The sequence below is a fragment of the Salmo trutta genome, chromosome 1 (assembly GCF_901001165.1).
Source record: "Salmo trutta chromosome 1, fSalTru1.1, whole genome shotgun sequence".
Taxonomy (NCBI): domain Eukaryota; kingdom Metazoa; phylum Chordata; class Actinopteri; order Salmoniformes; family Salmonidae; genus Salmo; species Salmo trutta.
The window spans coordinates 49,820,642-49,842,217 of NC_042957.1; the positions used below are offsets into that span (position 1 = coordinate 49,820,642).

Genomic DNA, 21,576 nt, shown 5'->3' on the forward strand with positions numbered 1-21,576 from the left:
TAAACCTCCAGTACCCCAACAGACTGTTGATGATTAACATATAAATGATGACTTCACTAACTTCTTCAGTCTAGTTATTAGCAGGGTTGGGGAGTAACTGTTTACATGTAAACAGATTACAACAAAAAAAAACAAATCAGTTACATTACCAGCAATTTTTTTTTTTTAAAACTAGATGATTACTTCTTGAATTACTTTTATTTTCAGAAAGGATGTTTTCTCACTGACATTCAATTCCTCTTTGTAGTCTTCTAATGCCTCTTAAAGAGAAAGTAATCCAAACATAACTGGAAGTCATCGGATTAGGTTACTGAGTTTGGGTAATACAAAAATGAAGTTACTGACTACAATTCTGGACAGATAACTCGTAACTAACAGATTACATTTAGAAAGTAACCTACTCAACCCTGGGTACTAAGCAAAACAAATTAAAAGGTTTGCAATTAACACAGCAATATGACCACCACATTGACTTTAGCTTCCTGAGGTGCATACAAAATGGGAGATTCTGTTTTGGGTGGATTTCTCCTTAAAAACATTGACTCATAGTTGCCCGTGAGTTGTTTCTGAAGAAACAGAATACTCACAAATTGTTTTTGCAGGTTTGTGGACTTCCCATGTGACACAGGATTTATATTTGGAACATGACTAAGCATTCCACTGATTTATCCAAAATATGGTTAATATGAAAAACACTTTATGTAACACACTGTCAGGTTACAGGGCTATGGAAACATGTGGTGAAGCAGTTTCAGTTTGTCTTAGTAGTCTGTTATGAAAGACTGGTATTCAGCAATATTGTCTCTGAATAAGATGTAGGCTAGTTTGTTGCTATTAGAGAAAGTGTCAAACATGTCTGATGTAATAGCATGGAGAATACTGTAACAGTGTCGAAAGTAGGATAAATGGCTCATCTTATGTTTTGGGAATAGTACGGCGGCTATGTTATGCACTGTAATGATGTCATCAGATAAATGGAATGTGTATCATCAAAGGAGAGCACAGTTGACATGCTGTTTTCATAAGCAGTAACTGTAACCAAATACAAGAACTAAAGCATTTTCACTAACAAGGCTAGATTACAAGCACTTTTTTTGTTTGTTTTTCAATGTGTGCTTTACAGTGTGTGTTTTGTGGTGTGCCTTTCTGGGTGACAGTACTGTTTTCTTATGTCTGGCGCGATGCAGTAATGTATGTTTCCATGCCTGACATCATTGTGAGGATTATTGGAAACCTTATTCCTTTTCCAAAGCTTTTAGGCAAATAGTGCCACCCATAACAACACCCACTACCAGATATCATTACACTTGGCCTAGGCCTACTTGTGAAACTGGAGAAATTACATTATAGGATAAATACAATTACAATGGGAACATTAGTCATACATTATTTTAATGAAAAATATTTAAATACATTTTTATTAATAACAAAATGCAGATGTTTCTATACTTAATAGCCTATAGCCTAATCTTCATTTAGTTTGTGATCTGCACAGCACGAGCACATTTTTTATGTTCTTCAACGCTCACCCTTTCACGGGCGGGACTTCCGTTCGAGACGCGGGAACTTCCGTTCGGGAAAACAATATGGAAGTGAGAACGAATCTGTTTCTTTTTGATATTCAATAGTTTTCAATTGCAACAGTCAGTCATAAGTTCCATGCATATTGGAAACGAACAAACACTTAGTTGTTAATCTAACTAGCTTTTTGCCGATGTAATTGCTTGTAGCTAGCTACTAGCTAGATCACATACCGGTAAACGTAGGTAGCCGCTTTTTATAATGCTTCACAATAACATTAGATAGCTAGCTAGTAGCTACTACTTAGCCCTGTCAGTTTGACAAATGCCAAAGGTTTTTAAGCACTTTTCGAGGATAAATCCGTTATCTTGATGTGAAAATGCTTTACAAATAGGCAGCCTCGATGTTGAGATGAGAATTATTTACCGACCAGTTTCCAGGTAGCTATGCTAACTAGCTATCTGTGTGTCTGATGTTGAAATCACTGCACCCACACAGTACATGATCTGGCAGTGAGTGTACATGATGAATCGTCCCAAGCCTACAACGATTAGGCGGCCTAGTGCTGCGAAACCCTCCGGTATGTACAGTATCTAGCTATGTGTACCCACTTTATCTAACTTTTGTCAAACATACAATACTATTACAATACTAAGTCTTTCTCTTCAAAATGTTGCCAATAGGTCACCCTCCTCCTGGAGATTTCATAGCACTGGGCTCAAAGTGTGGCGGAGAGTCCAAAGCACCTGCAGTTCTCCTTAAGCCAGCGTCCACCTTACCCGCTGACCGTAAACGAGAGACTTCCTCGTCACTTCCATCCTCCTCTGGCCTGTCCGGCCTCGTGAAGCGCCCCAAGATCTCCTCTACCCCTCCTGTCAGTGCCCTAGGACGACTGGCTGATGTGGCAGCAGTGGACAAAAGGGCTATATCGCCTTCGATCAAGGAGCCCTCAGTGGTGCCCATAGAAGGTAGGAAACAGTATCAATTCAAATATTTTTTCAGAGGAATAGGTAGTGGTGAATCCTGATTCTGTGATGTGCTGTGACTGCATATTACTAATACAATGGTTCTCGTGCAGTCCCCCCAGCAGTGCTCCTGGATGAGATTGAGAATGCAGAGCAGGATGGAAATGATGATCGCATTGAAGGGGTGCTCTGTGGAGCTGTCAAACAGCTGAAGATGAACCGGGCCAAACCTGACATAACACTATACCTCAGCCTCATGTTCCTGGCCAAGATTAAGCCCAATCTCTTTGCCACTGAAGGCATTATTGAGGTGAGATTTGAAACGCAACATTTTACAATCAGTTCCATACAATTGTTATACAGATTGGTTCATTACTTTTTCTATCTGTGCGTGGACAGGCCTTGTGCAGTCTCCTTCGCCGGGATGCCTCCATCAACTTCAAAGCAAAGGGCAACAGTCTGGTGTCTGTGCTAGCCTGCAACCTGCTGATGGCAGCCTATGAGGAGGATGAGAACTGGCCAGAGATCTTTGTCAAAGTGAGAACCACTCATCATTCCGGTTGGATTTCTGTTTTTATTCTAGCTGCATTGTTACCACTGTTGTGCGCTCTTTAACACGTTCATGTTCTTTTCAGGTGTACATTGAGGACTCTTTGGGGGAGCGAATTTGGGTAGACAGTTCCCATTGTAAGAATTTTGTGGACAATATCCAGACTGCCTTCAGTACCAAAATGCCCCCAAAGAGTATGCTGCTGCAGTTGCAGACTGACACTGGCCGCTCCGGTGGAGATATCAGTGCAGGTATAGTACTGTATGTATGTACCTACCGGTTTGTTCAGGTGTGAATCCAGGGACATTGGATTTGACTCTTAATCATTACTACGTCATTTAACATTTGGCGGTAGCCTAGCGGTTAAGAGCGTTGGGACAGTAACCGAAAGGTTGCTGGTTCGAATCCCCAAGCCGACTAGGTGAAAAGTCTGTCTGTGCCCTTGAGCAAGGCACTTAACCTTAATTGCTCTTCTGAGTCGCTCTGGTTATGAGCGTCTGCTAAATGACTAAAATGTCAACTTTCCAGGGAGCAGTCCTCACCCCTCCACCCCAGATGAGGATGACAGCCAGACCGAATTGCTGATTGCTGAGGAGAAACTTAGCCCTGAAGATGATGGACAAGTTATGCCAAGGTATTTAGGCATAGGTTACTACATATACAGTAGCAGTAATATATCGATTGCCTGTCTGTATTGTCTGTCTGCTTCTACTTAGACCGATCAGTTTATTGGACAGTTTGTGTTCATTCACTCTTCATCTCATTGTAGGTACGAGGAGCTGTCTGAGAGTGTGGAGGACTATGTTCTAGATGTCCTGAAGGACCAGTTGAACCGCAGGCAGCCCATGGACAATGTGTCCCGTAACCTGCTGCGTCTGCTCACTGCTACCTGTGGCTACAAGGAGGTGCGGCTTATGGCTGTGCAGAGGCTAGAGATGTGGCTGCAGAATCCAAAGGTGAGAGGAGGAGTAACACTCAGCTACACACATCACCTTCACTAGTTAACAGGAATCATCATTTCATTGGCAATCGTGGTCTAAAGTGAACATTAGAGCCATCTCCTTCCAGCCTCAAATCCAGCATGTAAATGCATCTGTTTGCATGAAATGAAATCTGATAGTGAACTAGTGTTCCGTTATGTATAATGAAGCCTTTTGTCTCTGCAGCTGACCCGTCCAGCTCAGGACCTTCTCATGTCTCTCTGTATGAACTGCAACTCCCATGGAGCGGATGACATGGAGGTGATCTCCAACCTTATCAAGATCCGTCTGAAACCTAAAGTCATCCTCAATCACTACATGCTCTGTGTCAGGTCTGCAGGTCCTCTCTTATGCCCATATGATTGTTTAGTTTGGATAGTCCCCTACACATGGTTTATAGATGTTCAACTAAGTACCCAGGGGCCTCAACCACAAACCCTTACCCAAACCCTAGCTTCATGTCCTCATCCTGGTTCAAACCAAACCTCAACCCGAACAAGTTGTTGCATATCAACATAGTTGATGTGTTCAATGTTGTTAGTTTGAACATCCTATAGGGGACCATTTATATTTCAAAAGCCTTGGTGCAGAATGCTTTATTCATACACTTAACTGTGCTGTCTGGCCTTTGTTAACCAGGGAGCTACTGAATGCACACAAAGACAACCTGGGAACTATGGTGAAGCTGGTGATCTTCAACGAGCTGTCCAATGCCAGGAACCCCAACAACATGCAAGTCCTTCACACACTGCTCCAGCACAGCCCAGAGCAGGCCCCTAAGGTGAGGGAGTATTCCATGCTGACAAGACAGCTGGGGAAAATAACAAAATGTGTTACTGTGGGGAAAGTGGCTCACAGTGCTAGAAATTAAGGTTTGTCCGGGGCAAATAATAAAAATATATAAAAAAATGAATGTCGGACAACCAGAATATAGATTTTAATTGTCCGAATGGACAAGTAAAAAAATCACAATATCAAACAATTGGCATTCTGAGTAAATTGCCTATATTCCTATTTGCTAAAGCCTATTTCAATCAATATGTAATATTTACACAAAGCAAGAGAACACTGTAGACAGTGCTAACGCCTCGATCACACCAACAGCGTCATTGTGCAAAATGGTACGCTGCAGCATTATCTGGATATGTGCGCAACAAAAGTTAAACATTCACCTTGTGGTACCATTTCTGTTAAGCCGTCTACGCATACAATTTGTTGCATACGTTCGATGAATCCAACATATGCACCACACAGAACACACCGCAACTGCCTCTACAACTCAGTGCTGCGACGACAAACGCAGCGGTCCATTGGAAAGGAATGTACTTCTGCTGTACTTAAGCGCAATGATGCTGTCGGTGTGATCGAATTGTAAGAGTCTGACTAAAGTAGCACAAAATATCCAGTCGGAATATATATATTCTTCTCTCTCTCGAATGTCAGATGATCTGGGCCAATAGCCAGTCTATTTATATAGAGGACACTCCGGTGTCTTATTGTTATAGAAGCCCACATTTTTCATTTCGTATTAATGACTTGGCCTATTAAGCCACTCTCAGTTTAATGCATGCTAGATTTCTCCTGCCGTGCTATTTCATGATCTCAAAGTTTAAGTTGCTTTTAAATAACCCCAAAACAGGGGAGGCCTAAGGTAACAATGAGAGAGATAGAAACAATAGCAAGATATAAAGATCAAATGAGACATTTGAACAAATCTTAGTTTGAGCAAAGAATTATAAGACAGAAATGATGCATGCATGTGAGGTTGGAAACTAACTTGAAAATATCATAAAGCATTAAGTCCGATTAAAGTTATGACTGTTTTCCAAACTATTCTAATAAACGATTTAAATGTCCTAAAGTTGCAGATTTTAAATGGGAATAGTAATGAAAGTCGGAGTCTTTGCTATTCTCAAACACAGATTTATTTTAGGCCACGGGGTGAAATTGAGCAAACAATCCCAAGATGATGAGTCAAAAGAGAACTTATACTACAGCTGATGAAAGCTTCTGAAAGAAATGATGCAGTGTGTGCAACCTACCTACAATGCATATAGTAGCCTAATAAGAGAGGAAGATGAGGGAATATATGCGAATCAGTTTGTAATTATCCAGTTCTGAGGTAAGCAGAGTTGCTCTGGAGCCCATGAGGATCACATGACCCCACATGAGTCCATCACATGACGCAACAAGAGCACAGCCAGCATGGCTCGTTGACTGTGTGTCACTCGCTCCATCTGCCTGCTCACAGACACACAGATGGCCAGATAGGCCTAGGCTACTACACATTTCTTTCGTGCCACAGCTCCACCTGAATAGAATAGGCTATTCGAAAAAGATTTCTCTCCCTAAATATCTTTTGTCTATGTCACGATTTTGCTCGTCCTTCATGTAAGCATGCGATCCAAATGCTTAGCAGTCTTCAAACCAGTATTAACCGTGCGACACACAGCTGTACCTGTCCTCTAATACAGAACTAGTACAGGCCCACTACACTACATTCTGATTTTTCACAGGGTGCTGCAGCATCCTCAGCACCCTTTACTTTACGTTGTAATGCCCTTTTGGCCGATGGTGTTACAGACCTTTTTTTGGGGGGGGGGGGCTTATGTTGACTTGACAAGTGACTTCAGCTTTCGGACAATTAAAACATTTAATGTCAAGCCCAGGTTCCGAAATGGACCAGGATAAGCTTTATTGGCTTTGGATTGAAGTGCACAATTTTTTTTTCTCGGATTGATCGCACTTTTAGTTTATTTTTAATAAATGAAACACAAGAAGGAGATGTTGTTTGGAAACCGCTTGTCTTAAAGCTGTCCTCTCCCTTCTGGTCCTCTCCTTAGTTCCTGGCCATGGTGTTCCAGGACCTGCTGACCAATAAGGATGATTACCTGCGTGCCTCTCGAGCCTTGCTGAGAGAGATCATCAAACAGACCAAGCACGAGATCAACTTCCAGTCCTTCTGCCTGGGTCTGATGCAGGAAAGGAAGGAGGCCACCTACGTCGACATGGAGTTCAAAGTGAGCTCATGATCTTTATATTACTCCCACCTTGCCTCAGTCTCCTGTACCATTAAATAACTCACCCCCTACGTAGTTATATGCACTTCTGTGCCTCTTCACCTATGAATAACTTCTATGTGTTCTCTGTGAATCTGAGCTCATGCTCTCTGTCTGTTTTCCACAGGAACGCTTTGTGATCCAGGTGACAGACCTGCTCACGTGCTCCATGATGCTGGGCATCACAGCTCAGGTCAAGGAGGCTGGCGTTGCATGGGACAAAGGAGAGAAGAAGAGTAAGTTCTTGTAGTTCTCTGGTTGTCGTCGATGTGGGCATTTTGAACATCCCTTTTGTCTGTTTCAGATCTGGATGGTCTGAGATCCTTTCAGAATAATATCGCTGCCATTCAGAGGGATGCTGTGTGGTGGCTTCACACTGTTGTTCCCACTATTGCCAAAGTGCCATCCAAGGACTATATACACTGGTATGTGTTCGGGAGTTTTCGTGCCACTTTGATTGTTCAAAAGGATAAACATAGGAGGAGCTAATAAACCTCCTACAGTAGTTTCTTAAGATTATTTTCATTACATGGGTAGAAGAATTTACTTGTGTTTCTTTTCCACAGTCTTCACAAGGTGCTTTTCACGGAGCAACCAGAGACCTACTACAAGTGGGACAACTGGCCCCCTGAGAGCGACAGAAAGTGAGCATCTCTTCCCAACCTTTGTTTTAGATTTGTTTTGTCCCTGCTGTCTGTCCCTGCTGTCTGTCCCTGCTGTCTGTCCCTGCTGTCTGTCCCTGCTGTCTCTCCCTGCTCCGTTGGCATCACTTATTTGTTTTGCCTCCGCCAGTTTCTTCCTGCGGCTGTGCTCTGAAGTGCCTCTGCTGGAGGACACTCTGATGCGTATCCTGGTCATCGGACTGTCCCGTGACCTGCCTCTGGGCCCGGCCGACGCCATGGAGCTGGCGGACCACCTGGTGAAGAGGGCGGCCGGGGTCCAGTCCGATGGTACAACATCTGCAACAGCAATGGGTAAGTGGAGTTTACTTACTTACAGTAGTTAACATTTTCATGAAAAGAGATGACGTTGAGGGAACTTTGTTTATTTGGCTTTACATGGAGAGGGATATTTTTGCTTGTTTCCTGGTTTTGCTTTTGTAGATCTGGATGTGTTGAGAGTGGAGCGGATCCAGCTGATTGACGCAGTGCTGAACCTATGCACCTACCACCACCCAGAGAACATCCAGCTGCCTGCGGGGTACGCTGCTCTCTTTTACTGTAATTAATCAACTTGCCAGCCAGCTTTGAGTCGATGTTCATGTCGTTTTCTGTAAATAACACGTTTGATATTTTTCAAGCTATACTCCTCCGAACCTGGCGATAGCCACACTCTACTGGAAAGCGTGGCTCCTGCTACTTGTGGTGGCCGCTTTCAATCCACAGCAAATAGGTATGAGTCTCAATCACGTTTCCCTACAAATCACCCGAGTGTATATTAGAACCTTAGCCACAGGTTTTACCTTTTGTTACAATCAACCATTTATTTCTCTCCAGGCTTGGCTGCCTGGGACGGCTATCCCACACTGAAAATGCTCATGGAGATGGTTATGACAAAGTAAGTCACAAGTATGAAACGTTTATCAGTTTAAACCCAACACATACCAGACTAACTACTCAACGAACCTTATCTTTCTCCTCCCCCTTCTCCTTCCTGCTTGGCAGTAACTACTCCTACCCTCCATGCACGGTGGCCGATGAGGAGACCAAGACCGAGATGATCAACAGGGAGCTGCAGGTGTCCCAGAGAGAGAAGCAGGAGATCCTGGCCTTCGAGAGCCACCTGGCGGCTGCCTCCACCAAGCAGACCATCACAGAGAGCAACAGCCTGCTGCTGTCCCAGCTCACCAGTCTGGACCCACAGTAAGACTCCCGCTTCATACCTGCACCTTGTAGACTACTTTTAGGGACTGTTCCTAGACGCAGATTAAGTCTAGTCCTAGACTAAAAAAAGCATACTAAATGGAGAATCTCCATTGAATGGTCTTTTTTTAGGCCATGACTAGGCTTAATCTGAGTCTGGGAAACCGACCCATTTTCATTCATTTGATAAAAATGGTAATCTTGTTTCTTTTTTCTAGGGGCCCCCCTCGCAAACCCCCACCCGCAGTCCAGGAGCAGGTGAAGAGCCTTAACCAGTCCCTTCGCCTGGGTCACCTCCTCTGTCGCTCTCGCAACCCTGACTTCCTGCTCAACATCATCCAGAGACAGGTAAACAAGAGCACATCCTCTCTCGCCAATAGAAAGTATTCTCTCTGGAAGGAACTTTACAACTGTGTTCTATGTTTTCCCCAGGCCTCCTCTCAGTCAATGCCCTGGCTGGCTGACCTGGTGCAGTCCAGTGAGGGGTCCTTGGATGTGCTGCCCGTGCAGTGCCTGTGTGAATTCCTGCTTCACGATGCTGCAGATGACAACTTGCCCATCGAGGATGATGAGGAAGGAGAGAGCAAAGAGCAGAGAGCCAAGAAAAGACAAGTATGCTGCCGTTTCTCAACAGCTATCATATTTTTGTTTGTTTTGAATGGCTTTTGTGGCTAGAGAAATCACTGACCCCAGCATCTCAAAGGATACGCATGTTACGTTTTATTTCATCCACACAAACCAACAAATGACGTTTTTTTTCTGTTGTCGCTCTCGCTACACCAGAGGCAACAAAAGCAGAGGCAGCTCCTTGGACGGCTGCAGGATCTGCTGTTGGGTCCTAAAGCTGACGAACAGACCACGTGTGAGGTGTTGGACTACTTCCTGCGCCGCCTCAGCTCTTCTCAAGTTGCATCAAGAGTCCTGGCTATGAAGGTGCATTATAAGAGACAGGACACACACTAATATGAGTGTTTCATTGATTTACTGAGGAGATGTATTCATCTACTTTGGCTGCTGTTGTTCAGGGTCTGTCTCTGGTGCTGACTGAGGGGGGTCTGAAGGATGGAGAGGAGAGGGACCAGCCCATGGAGGAGGACTCCAGAGATGCTGAGCTCCTGCCAGGGTACCAGTGGCTCCTGCAGGACCTCCCCAAGCTGCCCCTGTTCGACAGCGTCCGGGGCATGACCTCCACCGCTCTGCAGCAGGTCAGTGGGGAACTGGTCTAGATCGTTCGAACCAATGCGAGCCGTATTTAGTCTCATTGTCAGGTTGTAGATGATACTGAGTTTTTTGTTGTTGCTGAAGGGGTGTGGTAAGAATGTGTGTTGTGTTTCTGTTTCTTCCCCAGGCCATCCACATGGAGACAGACCCACAGACCATCAGCGCCTACCTCATCTACCTGTCCCAGCATGCACCAGTGGAGGAGCAGGCGTCTCACAATGACCTCGCTCTGGTAGCCCTGACACCTCTTATCCTCAGTCATACCTCCTATAATTTACCTGGGCTGTGTGTTAAGTCGAGCACCCCGTAGCAAAACGTTTTGCACGGAGAACTAAAGTCTGTGTTCTTATTGAACAAGTTCAGGGAGTTTCAAAACGTTTTCTTCCCCACTGAACACGACCCTGTATTGCCTTCATAGTTAGATACTGAGGTGGGTTTGATTTGTGATCCTCTAGGATGTGGCCCGTCTGATTGTCGAGCGCTCCACCATCATGAACAGCCTGTTCTCCAAGTACTCCTGCTGGCCCGAGTCAGACGCTGTGCTCTCAGCCCTCATCTCCATCTTCTCCAGCTACATCAGGAGGATGAGGAAGACCAAAGAGGGAGAGGACCTCTACAGCTGGGTGAGGATTGGATCATTACGGGGAGGGGGTGGGGGGGAGTAACCTAAAGTTTTCTACATCTAAATGGAAGATGGTTTCAGACTGAGCGTTTCATATTGGTAGACCCTTATCGATCATTTCAACTAGAGGTGCTTGCTGTTAATACAGTTGTCACTGAAATTACATGATTCCTTTGACCCTTTCTATTGAACTCTATAGTCAGAATCTCAGGACCAGGTGTTTCTGCGTTGGACCACAGGGGAGACGGCCACAATGCACATTCTGGTGGTCCATGCCATGGTCATTCTCCTGACGCTCGGACCACCCAAAGGTATGCATCTCTGAATACCACACTTGTCACAAACATGGCCTGTCTACTGTACCTCAGTGTCTGTTTTCAATGTATAGTATGATTCATGTGTCTCTGTTCTCAGAGGAGAGTGACTTCTTCAACCTCCTGGACATCTGGTTCCCCGACAAGAAACCCCTCCCCACCGCCTTCCTGGTGGACACCTCCGAGGAGGCCCTGCTGCTACCTGATTGGTTGAAGCTGAGGATGATCCGGTCAGAGGTCGCACGATTGGTGGATGCAGGTACGAGTCCAAACACATTTTAAATACATGCAGGTAGAAGTGTACATGGTGTAGGCCTAACAGAGAAAAATACGACAGTATATAAAAATATCATTCTGGTATTTATGACACAACGTCTGTACTCTGCAGCGCTGCAGGATCTGGAGCCCCAGCAGCTGCTGCTGTTTGTCCAGTCGTTTGGCATCCCCGTGTCCAGTATGAGTAAACTGCTGCAGTACCTGGACCAGGCCGTGTCCCACGACTCACAGACACTGGAACAGAACATCATGGACAAGAGTGCGAGAGCTTGACCACAAACTATCCTACTACACTATATCTATTCCACGTGAATAATGTTCGCCTCAGTCATGTAGCTAGTGCTCATATAATTTATTCCTGAAGATTTTGTGTCTACGTCTGACTATTTAGTGCTGACGGTATATTGTCTATTCCTGATGTTTCTGTATGTCCTGTGCTACAGACTACATGGCTCATCTGGTGGAGGTGCAGCATGAGCGCGGCGCCACAGGGGGGCACACTTTCCACGGGTTGCTCAGCTCCTCTCTTCCTCCTCGCAGAGGTCAGTCAGGGAAAGGGGGACACCTAGTCAGTGGTACAAATGAATGGATTCAACTGAAATGTGTCTTCCGCATTTAACCCAATCCGAGAGGTGCGGGGGGTCTGCCTTAATCGACATCCACGTCTTCAGCGCCCAGGGAACAGTGGGTTAACTGCCTTGCTCAGGGGAAGAACGATAGATTTGTACTTTGTCAGCTCGGGATTCGATCCAGCAACCTTTCGGTTACTGGCCCAACGCTCCTACCCACAAGGCTACCTGCCACCCCATACAGTCTCTTACTACTACTACTACGTGATTACATTTGTTTATGCCTCTCTGGGTTACAGTTCTTATAAAAGTTTTGGAACAGCCCAGTAAAAACCGTTTTGGTATTTTGGGTCCATACCTGTCAATAACCCGAAGACTATGATGTTTAACCTTACAGATAGTACTGAGGTGAACAGAGCCAAAGTTACCGTGGAAACTCCTAGTGGCTCCTTGAAGATGAGAGCCAATCAGATCCCAGTGATTGGGCCTGAGGATGACCTCACCGGCATGTTGCTTCAGGTAGGAATGTATCTCTGCCTGGAGATGGATGACACATTAATACCTGTCTGAAGTCATTTTTGAAGTTTATGGAGAAAATCATTTTTCAAAAGTTTTCTCTCCGATTTGATCAACCATTTTCTTGTAGTTTGTCTGATAAAACAGACACCGAGGCTTTTTTAATCATACCTCCACAAGTAGCCTACAGTGAAGTGATTGATTATCCTAGCTGACAGAGTTGTTTGGTTAGTACTGTAGTCAGATCTACCACCTGTTTTCAGAGTGCTGACTGAGGGTCTAATACTTTTGGCAGATGTTCCCTCTGAAGGTGGACCTCCGCAGGCCCAGCCCCCCTCCCCGGCCCCTCTCCCTGGCCCTGCAGCAGGCTCTGGCTCAAGAGCTGGTGCGTGCCAGACACGGGGGGCACCCCCAGCAGGGTGGAGTGGCAGTGCGTCTCCTACAGGCCCTGGCTACCCTGCTCAGCTCTGCCCACGCCGGGGCCCTCGTCATGGCCATGAACCGCAGCCACGCCCTGTCCTGCCCCATGCTGCGCCAGCTGCACCTCTACCAGGTAGGATTGATTTACTTTGCTGTCCTTCTAAACAGTGCAACAGTGCTGCATCTCTGTCTCTCTGTAGCCTATATGTGTGTGTTTCATCAGTCACCACTACGACAGAATGTCTGTCATTACTCCAAACAGATGTGATTGTATTGGGTTGTATTTTTAACATGTGTTTTTCTCCTTCTCTCGGTCTTCTTCCGTCTCTTCTACTCAGCGGCTGGTGTCGCAGGACGTGGCCTTCTCCTCTCTCTTCTTCAAGGCTGTCATGGAGATGATGACATGGTTGGAGAACCCGGCCGTGGAGGCGGGGCCGCTGCGGGCCCTGCTCAAGTCCTTTGCTGGACAGTATTCCCAGAAGCACCGGCTCACTGATGGTGCGTGCTCCTTATCATGTCCTTGGCTGCGTAGAAAATGATACCCAATTGCACGTATATATATTTATGATACAGACACACACATACTTGGGCCTAGTCACAGATAGTCAAGTAATCCACTGTTAATGGTGTGACGATAACTGACTATGCCTATCCTTTGCAGTTCGTACAGGCTTCCTCCACCTGGCTGAGGCCCTGGCTTATCGGAGGGACTCCGAGGTGGCCGTGAGGGCCATAATCGCCACACTGAAGGCAGGGGAGAGATGTAACGCAGAGCCGGAACTGATAGGCAAAGGTATGGTACTTTAGTGCGTCGTTCACTCTCTCTCTCTCTCTCAGACTGGAACATCAACTATCCTCACTATTTCTGCCCCAGTTTGGATGTGGTGGATGACATTACGCAATTTCCCCAGATCTGTTTGTTTCATTGCCGCCTCTGTTTTTCCTTTTGTTGACCTGTTCCTTTGAGTTTATAAGCTCTTCTCTGAAACCAAACCAGACCAGCGGCTTCCAGTTTGTTTATGTCCAATATGGGCTCAGGTCTCCATCAAGCCCAGATAAAGGATTTAAAAAAAAAAACTTTAAACTGGTTGCGACCAAGCTGGTGATCTAGGTTACGCAGAAATGCGAAAATGGTAGTTGGTAGTTCATAGTTTTGGTGGTTTTTGGCTTGCCTCTACCATGTTTTATTTTTCCTCTGAATCACAAGATTTTTCCTGAGCTCAGCATCATGGCCAGGTTTGTTTTTGTTTTTTAACTTCTGAATGTTCCGCCGTAGCTGAGGGAACGGCACAACCATCACATGACAGCTCGTAACACTCAGTACTGTTTGTTGTTCCCAGTGTTACAGGGGCTAGTGGAGGGGAAGTCTCCGTATTTGGAGGAACTGCTAGCCTTGCTAATGACTATTGGAACAGAGACGGGGACCGGCTCTACCACCGCAGGCCCTGTTGCCATGGTGATAGCGCTGCTTCTCCAGGAGACTGAAGAGCAAGCCGTGAAAATGGAGGTGGATGCAAACAAGTAAGCGTGTAAATTCTATCACGCCTAAATTCATTCAAGACATGTATTTTTGCCCTTACTCAAACAACAACATACCAATCTGGTTAACTGTGGCATTGATCTCATAGAGAACATTTTGTTTATCTCTTTATGACTTTGTGTTTTGTAATGCCTTAGAAATATTACTATTGTATGTTTAATAATCAGCACTTTGTTTGACTGAGGGATTGTATAGATTCATCGTTCATGTAGCCCGACCTTGAGCCTGTCAATCTATTCACTTCCCTTTCAGCAGCAGCTCTGAGGTGACAAAGACCGGGTCCAGCTCAGGGCTGCTTGTTGATTGGCTGGGACTTCTTGACCCTGAGGTCACATCTGTGTGTCCAGACCTTCAGCGGAAGCTGCTCTTTGCTCTCAACAAGGTAATCTCAGCAAATATTTGTGTGTGTGTGTGTGTGTGTGTGTGTGTGTGTGTGTGTGTGTGTGTGTGTGTGTGTGTGTGTGTGTGTGTGTGTGTGTGTGTGTGTGTGTGTGTGTGTGTGTGTGTGTGTGTGTGTACGTACTTCACCACCTTACTTCATGTGGTTTATTCCAGGGTAAAGGAACTCCCTCCTACAGACCATACCTTCTGGCATTGCTGACCCATCAGTCCAACTGGACAACTCTTCATCAGTGCATCAGTGCTCTTCTCAGCAAGCAGCAAGACCAGCGGTCAGTCAGTATATCAATCCCAAATCATTACCTTCAGCAGTAGTAGTCACACTGACAGTGTTTTCCAAATAGTGAAAGTTGTATTGTAATATTCTGTAAGGGTGTTGTGTATGCTGTTCTCCAGACTGGACCCATCTTCTGCTCTGGACTTCCTGTGGGCCTGCAGCCACATCCCTCGTATCTGGCAGGGCCGGGACCAGAAGACCCCACAGGTAGCGCAGTACACCGGTCTAGCCCTCAAATGAGGACTTCAATTAATCCAGTCACATAACACAAAGCAGAGAACATTGTTCCCCCCTTAGCCTGACTGCTTCCAACACTTCTCTCTTGTGCTCTTGCTCCCTCTCTCCAGAAACAGACAGATACATTTGTCCTGCGGTTGAACCCGGAGGAGCTTATCAGTCTGGTGGACCTCATCATGTCAGAGTCTGAGCTCAACAGCCGCGGCGACTCCTCGCCCCCTGCCAACGCCCCCGGCAACGCCAAGAGCACCCTGGACCACACCTCCTGTTCCCTCATCCAGTCACGGCTGCCCCTGCTCCACAGCTGTTGCCATGGCGACCTGGAGAGAGTGAAGAAGGTCTCGGAATACCTCATCAACTGCACAAAGAAATGGGAAGACAGGTATGGGTGGAGTGTTGGCTCTCGGACTGACATACTTAGTCAGGCTTGTACAATGGGAATTTTATACTATTTACAGGGTGATCTGTTGCTATGTGATCTACTTTAGACAGAGACGCCCTCTCTCTGTCTCTCTCTGTCTCTCTCTGGCTCTGGCTCTCTCTGGCTCTCATCTGTCTCTGTCTCTTTCTTTCCCCCCCACCCCATCTGTTCCTTCAGCAGCAGACATGACACTCCACAATATTTTGGTCCCATAAGGTTCAATAAAGTGCCCACAGTTCATTTAGTTAGACATATTTTTCACCCTCCCTAATTAGCCCCAGTATTGAACTTGGTCTTTGGCCTCTTTAAACCGAGCCAATAAACTTGGGGCCATATCACTAGATTACCCCCGGACGGAAGAGTTGAAATTCACAGACTGAATGTTCTGTCAGACACAACGCTGTGTGGACCAGGGGAAAGGCGATAATTAGGTCTATTGGTGTGACATGAAAAGGAGCAGAAGTCGTGTGTTCTGTGATCTCTTTAAAGGCTCAGTGTATTATAATAAAGCCAAGAGGATTAGGGCTGCTGCTCTACACGTGCTGCCTGTGTTGTGGATTCCTGCTCCGACTTAGCTGCCTGTCAGAGATCAGGGTGCAACTTCTCTTTGCGGAAGCCAAACCTTCTTTCATGAGTCTGCCTCTGGTTATTAAACCAATTGTAATGGGGAAACTCTGGCCAAGGTCAAGCAGAAAAATTATCTATCCAATTACAATATTTTTAAGCACAGCTAAGCTGTCTTGTTCAAATAGTTGCGACTGAAAACATGGGTTGCTTAAAACCCGTCTTACAAAGCAGACTGTGTTTGTCCTTGTGTTGGATAAACATTTCCCTGTGTGATAGGCATTCTCCTCACAGCCTCTTCTTTTAAGTCTCATCGCTAGATTAGCTGGTGTTTATCCCAATTACATGATGGTTGTTGAAGAGACATTGGAATCTGACTCTTGGTCAAGGTTGTTGCTGTTTATGGAAAACACCGCCAGTGATGACCAGTGAACACAGATCCTGTTGATTCGTAGACGGTCTGACGTGTATGAGCCAACTAACTTTGCCTCCATCAGACGAGAGCATTGTAGTAGGAGACCATTGTGACTGTCTGCTGTGTGGAAACTGTTGTCTGATGTTTGCTAGCTGACTCCATTGTGTGTTCCTTAGTGTGATGAGTAAGCGGTGCCAGAACCTCCTGCTCCAGCTCTACCTGCACTTCCCAGAGGTCATCCAGCACGTGACCTTACCTGACGCCACCCTGAGCAGCGAGGGGGCCGCCGACGGCACCACATGCAAGGTAGACCTGACCTTCAGCTGGCTCAGTCGCTTAACTGTTTCTCAAAGCCATTGGCTGGCACAGAAGCCATCGTGGAGGTCTTAAGGACTGATGTGTGATCCCTCCCTCTCAGCACGACGTCCTGGTTCACCGTCTGGTCACGTTGCTAGGCGATACGGGAGACACAAAGTCGGCTGAGAACCGGATGTCAGACGCTAACCTGGCCTGCAGGAAGCTGGCTGTGTCCCACCCTGTCCTCCTCCTCAGGTGAACACCATGTTCATTAGAAACTTAGTGTTGGACATATGAATTCATGCACCTCTTATGGTAGATTGTAGCTCCATAGCTACCTTCACTGACGTGATTTATAATCACCCTGTGAATGTTGTTGTTCTCATCTTTGCTGTAGTAAGGTGGAACGTCTGGAGAATGATCACAGCTTACCTTTCTTCACTTTCCAGACACTTGCCGATGATCGGAGCGCTTCTCCACGGACGCATCCACCTCAACTTCCAGGAGTTCCGGAGCCAGAACCACCTGACATTCTTCAGCAACGTGCTGGCCATCCTGGAGCTGCTGCAGCCGTTGGTGTTCCACGGTGAACACCAGAGGGCGCTGCAGGACTGCCTGCTCTCCTTCATGAAGATCCTGCAGGTGAGGGAATGAACACGGAACGCAGTCACAGATCAGCCTCAGGGTTTTACAGTTGGTTTGGTGACATTTGCTTGTGTTTTTCTTTTTAGTGTTTGAGGTATTTGACTTCTCATAGGTGGGGAAAGAATAGATTGTTGCCACTGTTACAGCTGTGGTTGGCTGGATATCTTGACTAGATCTAATGTTTTTTCACAGAACAGTAGTATTTCCACAAGGTCTGCTGCTTTGTGCATTCAAATAAATATCTTATTGATGATGGAGTTATTAATGTTGTGGTCCATATTCCCTGCAGAACCTCAGGAGACCTCGTATGCATCCGTTGGCCGTCTTCAGTAAATATGTGCAGTTCATTCAGAAGTACATTACCCACGATGCAGCAACAGCCATTCCCTATCTACAGAAGCATTCCGATATCCTACAGTAAGTCATTGAGCTGGGTTTTTTAAAAAAGGATTATTGAGACGTTAGGATTGGCAAGACCGTTGCATTAATGTTAGTTATTATTTCACATTGTGTGGAGCAGTGAAGGAGTGACTTGTTTTTCTCTGTTTGTCCCACTAGGGGCCTCTCGTCAGAGCACCCTGACCTGCTGCTCAAGTCCCTGCTGGCTGGCCTCACCCTGCCTGTGAAGACTGGCTCCTCTGACAGCTCTGCTGAGGACAGAGATGGTAAGCTTATCCGCTCGTGAAAAATTTGCCTTGAATGAAAAAACATAAGTGAATCAGATCACATCAACAATTTGGCAAATAAAAAAAATATATAATATATTAATTACACATTTTGACTGCGTACAGATACATACACATCAACCATCTCGCTAATTGTGGTGTTTTTGACATGTCTCTGGGTTTCCTCCGATCAGATGAGTGTTCCTCTGGTTCCCTGCCCCTGGTCAGTATCTCAGCCTCCGTTCCACTGACTGCAGCTGACATGACCAAGTACCTGAAGAAGATCTCCAGGGGAGAAGCCATCGAAGGTCATTAACGTTTAATACGCTCTCAGGTCAGTTTAACACGTAACTTCAGGGATTTTGCTGAACTTTACCAACATTTTGCTCCTCTCTGTGTTTCAGATGTGCTGGAAGTTCTGACCGAGGTGGAGGACAAGTCCAAGAGGAATCCTGAGATCATCCAGTACTTCACTGTAAGTTTGCCTTCTAATAACAGACCTTTATTATGGACAAATAATCCCCCAACACACTCTGCTTTGCACCACTCTGTACAGTATAGGTAAACAGGTTTTCATTGCCTTCCCTGCCCTCAGAATGACCTGCGGAGACTGATGAGTTCTACTGAGGACTTGTGTCGTAACATGGCCTTCAGCCTGGCCCTGCGCTGCATCCAGAACAGCCCGTGGTAAGATCAGAATGCTGACAGGATTTCTCTGCTTATTTTTATAGGGATCTAGTTGCGCTCCAGTTGTCTGGCTGGATATTAATTTATTGATGCGTTGTCTAGGAATGTGTGGCTGCAAATGTTGCTGTAGTGGTACCTGTGAGGTGTTAACTTTAAGGAAACATTATTTTACATGAAAGACATGTCCTGAGTAAGATGTGTGTTTTTTCGGTACTGCTGCAGTACTGCAGCAGACTTCCTGCCCACCTTCATGTACTGTATGGGCAGCGGGAACTTTGATGTGGTGCAGACAGCGCTTAGGAACCTGCCAGAATACGTGCTGCTCTGTCAAGGTATGATTGTCCCATCTTCTCAGCACTACACAGCTTCTGTGCTTGGTCTTTATTATGGAGCTAAACTCGCAAGTTGGAAAGTAAACTGTTCTGTGTTTTCAAGATGTATAAGGATTCATGCTCAAAGCAAACATTTTCTCCTCAGAGCATGCAGACATCTTACTCCACAAGGCCTTCTTGGTGGGGATCTATGGGCAGATTGACACCAGCTCTATGATCTCTGAGTCCATGAAGGTCCTGCACATGGAGGCAACAACATGAGGACCCGGAGGTACAAGTCCTTCTCCTCTGACGGGAGGCAGTGTCACCATAACGTTTTTGTACTGTAGATTTAGACTCAAGTCATACACAACTGCTCTGTGTGTTTTATCCATTTGGTCATTTCATCAGGATTTATGGATTGATACGAACTGATTATTTGATTCGAAGGTAATATCAAAGTGTTCAAAAGATGGTGATAATGATTATTGTAAAAAAAAAAAATATATTAAAATGTCACTCATGCTTGTTTTGCAGTGGTAGTGCTTCTATTATTTTTGAAATAATGAATACTGTCTATCTCTCAAAAAAAGAGGAAAACTTTGGGATTTTTCTCTCAAATATAATAGGATTAACACCACATAAAACCAGGGTGCCATATGACGTATTTTCTGTTGCTTCTAACCTCAGAGTTCATACTATAATGGTGTCTGTGCTGCATGTTTAAACATTTAAAAGAGAAGTCAGTTACCAGCTGAAATTGTGTAGCATAATCTTTGGAATTTCAGCAGAACTAATTATTGCTTTTGGGCATCAACATTTCACCACCTCAAACAAGAGAAACGGAGCAACAGTTAATGGAGCAAGACCCTGGTGCCTTCATATTTCATTCTATGCGTTCTCTGAGACAGATCATGTTTGAAATGGCTGTCGTAGTTATGCACTCTTTTCACTGAGGTGAAGAAGACAAATTAAAGGCATGCGATGGAAACCAATTTGCCATGAAAGTGTGAGTTGTTTTGCCCAGTGCCACTGACTTCCTCAGAAACCCTCTCGATGGAGTCAGAGGTAGACGAAACAACATGCAGGCATGCAGGTAACCCAGCTAAGTGTTCCTTCCTCGCCCATTTATGGGAAATTAACCAAGGCAGTAATTGTTCAATCACACAGACCAAAGCGCTGTTTTGAAGGCTGCATGTGGGCAGGCTGTTTTGGCCAGCACTGAAATGTACTTTGCTGGTGTTGGATTACATGGTGGGACATGGGGAGGAAGCAGTTGGTTAGTGAAGGTGGAACATGCCCACACTGGTGGGTCAGGGGACGCTGTTGTCCGTTGGGACTGACAGTCACTCTACATACGGCACACATGGGGCTGATGAAAGCAGCCTCCTTCACTGAGGTCCACACATATCCAATGATCTGCTCCCCGCTACCCTTTTAACATGTCATAATCGATGGTAAGCTAGGGGTGGAAATGTCTTCAAATGTTCAAGTGATTCTGCCACCATTATGGTTTTCACCGTTATACGTGCTGCTGTGCATAATCAATTGGATACAAATTGGAATGAAAAAGACTTGGATGGGTTGACTAATTGTCCAAATATGCTTCTTATTGCCTGTGGTGCAAACAATTGTGCCACAATTTGTTCACAAAAAAGCCTCTTGTATTATTTAGTTTGTATTTGAAAACATGTTACCTCACGTTTGTTTTGAGTGTATTTTTATCTCTGTACTTTTCCAATTTTGTTAGAGTTAAAAGGCAATAGATTTCTATGTACTGCAATTATTCTACTTGTCTGTGGTCTCCTCCCACTGCTTGTTTTTTTGGTTAATGAGTTAATTGCACCTGTAAGGTGTTCTATAGTACACACTGAGTCTGGAGTTGAAAGTGTTTGTGGTTATCCATCAGCTAGCAACAGATGCCGTAGCTGCCTGGGCTCTTGGTGAGGCGCCAGCATCCCATTGGCTTGGTGGCAGTGAGGCGGAACAGAGATGAGTGACAGCCAGTGAGGAGGAGGAGATGGAAAGAGAGGGCTGTCATTAAGTAGCCTGATGGGCCACTGACATGCTAATAACCTCTGCCTTGATTCATCATCACATCAGACTAGCGTTTGATGCCCTCAGAAGCACCTGGTGCTGTGGTCTGTACTAAAACCGTCTCAATGTGCCATGCTCCAAGTTAAGCTACATGAACTACCTTATATCAATCATTTTTACTGCTGCACATGAGGTATTTTGTAACA

At 45.5% G+C, this 21,576-nt stretch overlaps 1 protein-coding gene across 5 annotated transcripts; it reads left to right on the forward strand.

Moving 5' to 3' along the window:
• Nucleotides 1-1,549: 1,549 nt before the first annotated feature.
• Nucleotides 1,550-19,865, forward strand: LOC115198468 (integrator complex subunit 1). 5 transcript variants are annotated; one of them, XM_029760434.1, is made up of 48 exons: nucleotides 1,550-1,592; nucleotides 2,020-2,101; nucleotides 2,205-2,489; nucleotides 2,600-2,796; nucleotides 2,886-3,023; nucleotides 3,122-3,287; nucleotides 3,565-3,670; nucleotides 3,806-3,992; nucleotides 4,203-4,348; nucleotides 4,656-4,797; nucleotides 6,860-7,036; nucleotides 7,203-7,311; nucleotides 7,380-7,500; nucleotides 7,642-7,719; nucleotides 7,868-8,049; nucleotides 8,179-8,275; nucleotides 8,376-8,467; nucleotides 8,572-8,632; nucleotides 8,740-8,937; nucleotides 9,156-9,285; nucleotides 9,370-9,549; nucleotides 9,721-9,870; nucleotides 9,963-10,142; nucleotides 10,286-10,390; nucleotides 10,614-10,781; nucleotides 10,980-11,091; nucleotides 11,195-11,353; nucleotides 11,483-11,629; nucleotides 11,814-11,912; nucleotides 12,337-12,458; nucleotides 12,751-13,008; nucleotides 13,214-13,373; nucleotides 13,537-13,668; nucleotides 14,216-14,396; nucleotides 14,668-14,797; nucleotides 14,971-15,086; nucleotides 15,187-15,298; nucleotides 15,439-15,710; nucleotides 16,905-17,034; nucleotides 17,147-17,280; nucleotides 17,475-17,667; nucleotides 17,960-18,087; nucleotides 18,229-18,335; nucleotides 18,530-18,643; nucleotides 18,740-18,810; nucleotides 18,931-19,022; nucleotides 19,245-19,354; nucleotides 19,500-19,865. In XM_029760434.1, the coding sequence occupies exons 2-48, from the start codon at nucleotides 2,044-2,046 to the stop codon at nucleotides 19,613-19,615; spliced, it is 6,648 nt and encodes a 2,215-aa protein (XP_029616294.1). In that variant the 5' UTR covers nucleotides 1,550-1,592; nucleotides 2,020-2,043; the 3' UTR covers nucleotides 19,616-19,865. The 5 variants fall into 5 exon arrangements, with proteins under 5 accessions (XP_029616294.1, XP_029616302.1, XP_029616318.1 ...); XM_029760442.1 differs by having other exon boundaries at nucleotides 1,567-1,762; XM_029760458.1 differs by having other exon boundaries at nucleotides 1,567-2,101; nucleotides 15,211-15,298.
• Nucleotides 19,866-21,576: the final 1,711 nt, after the last annotated feature.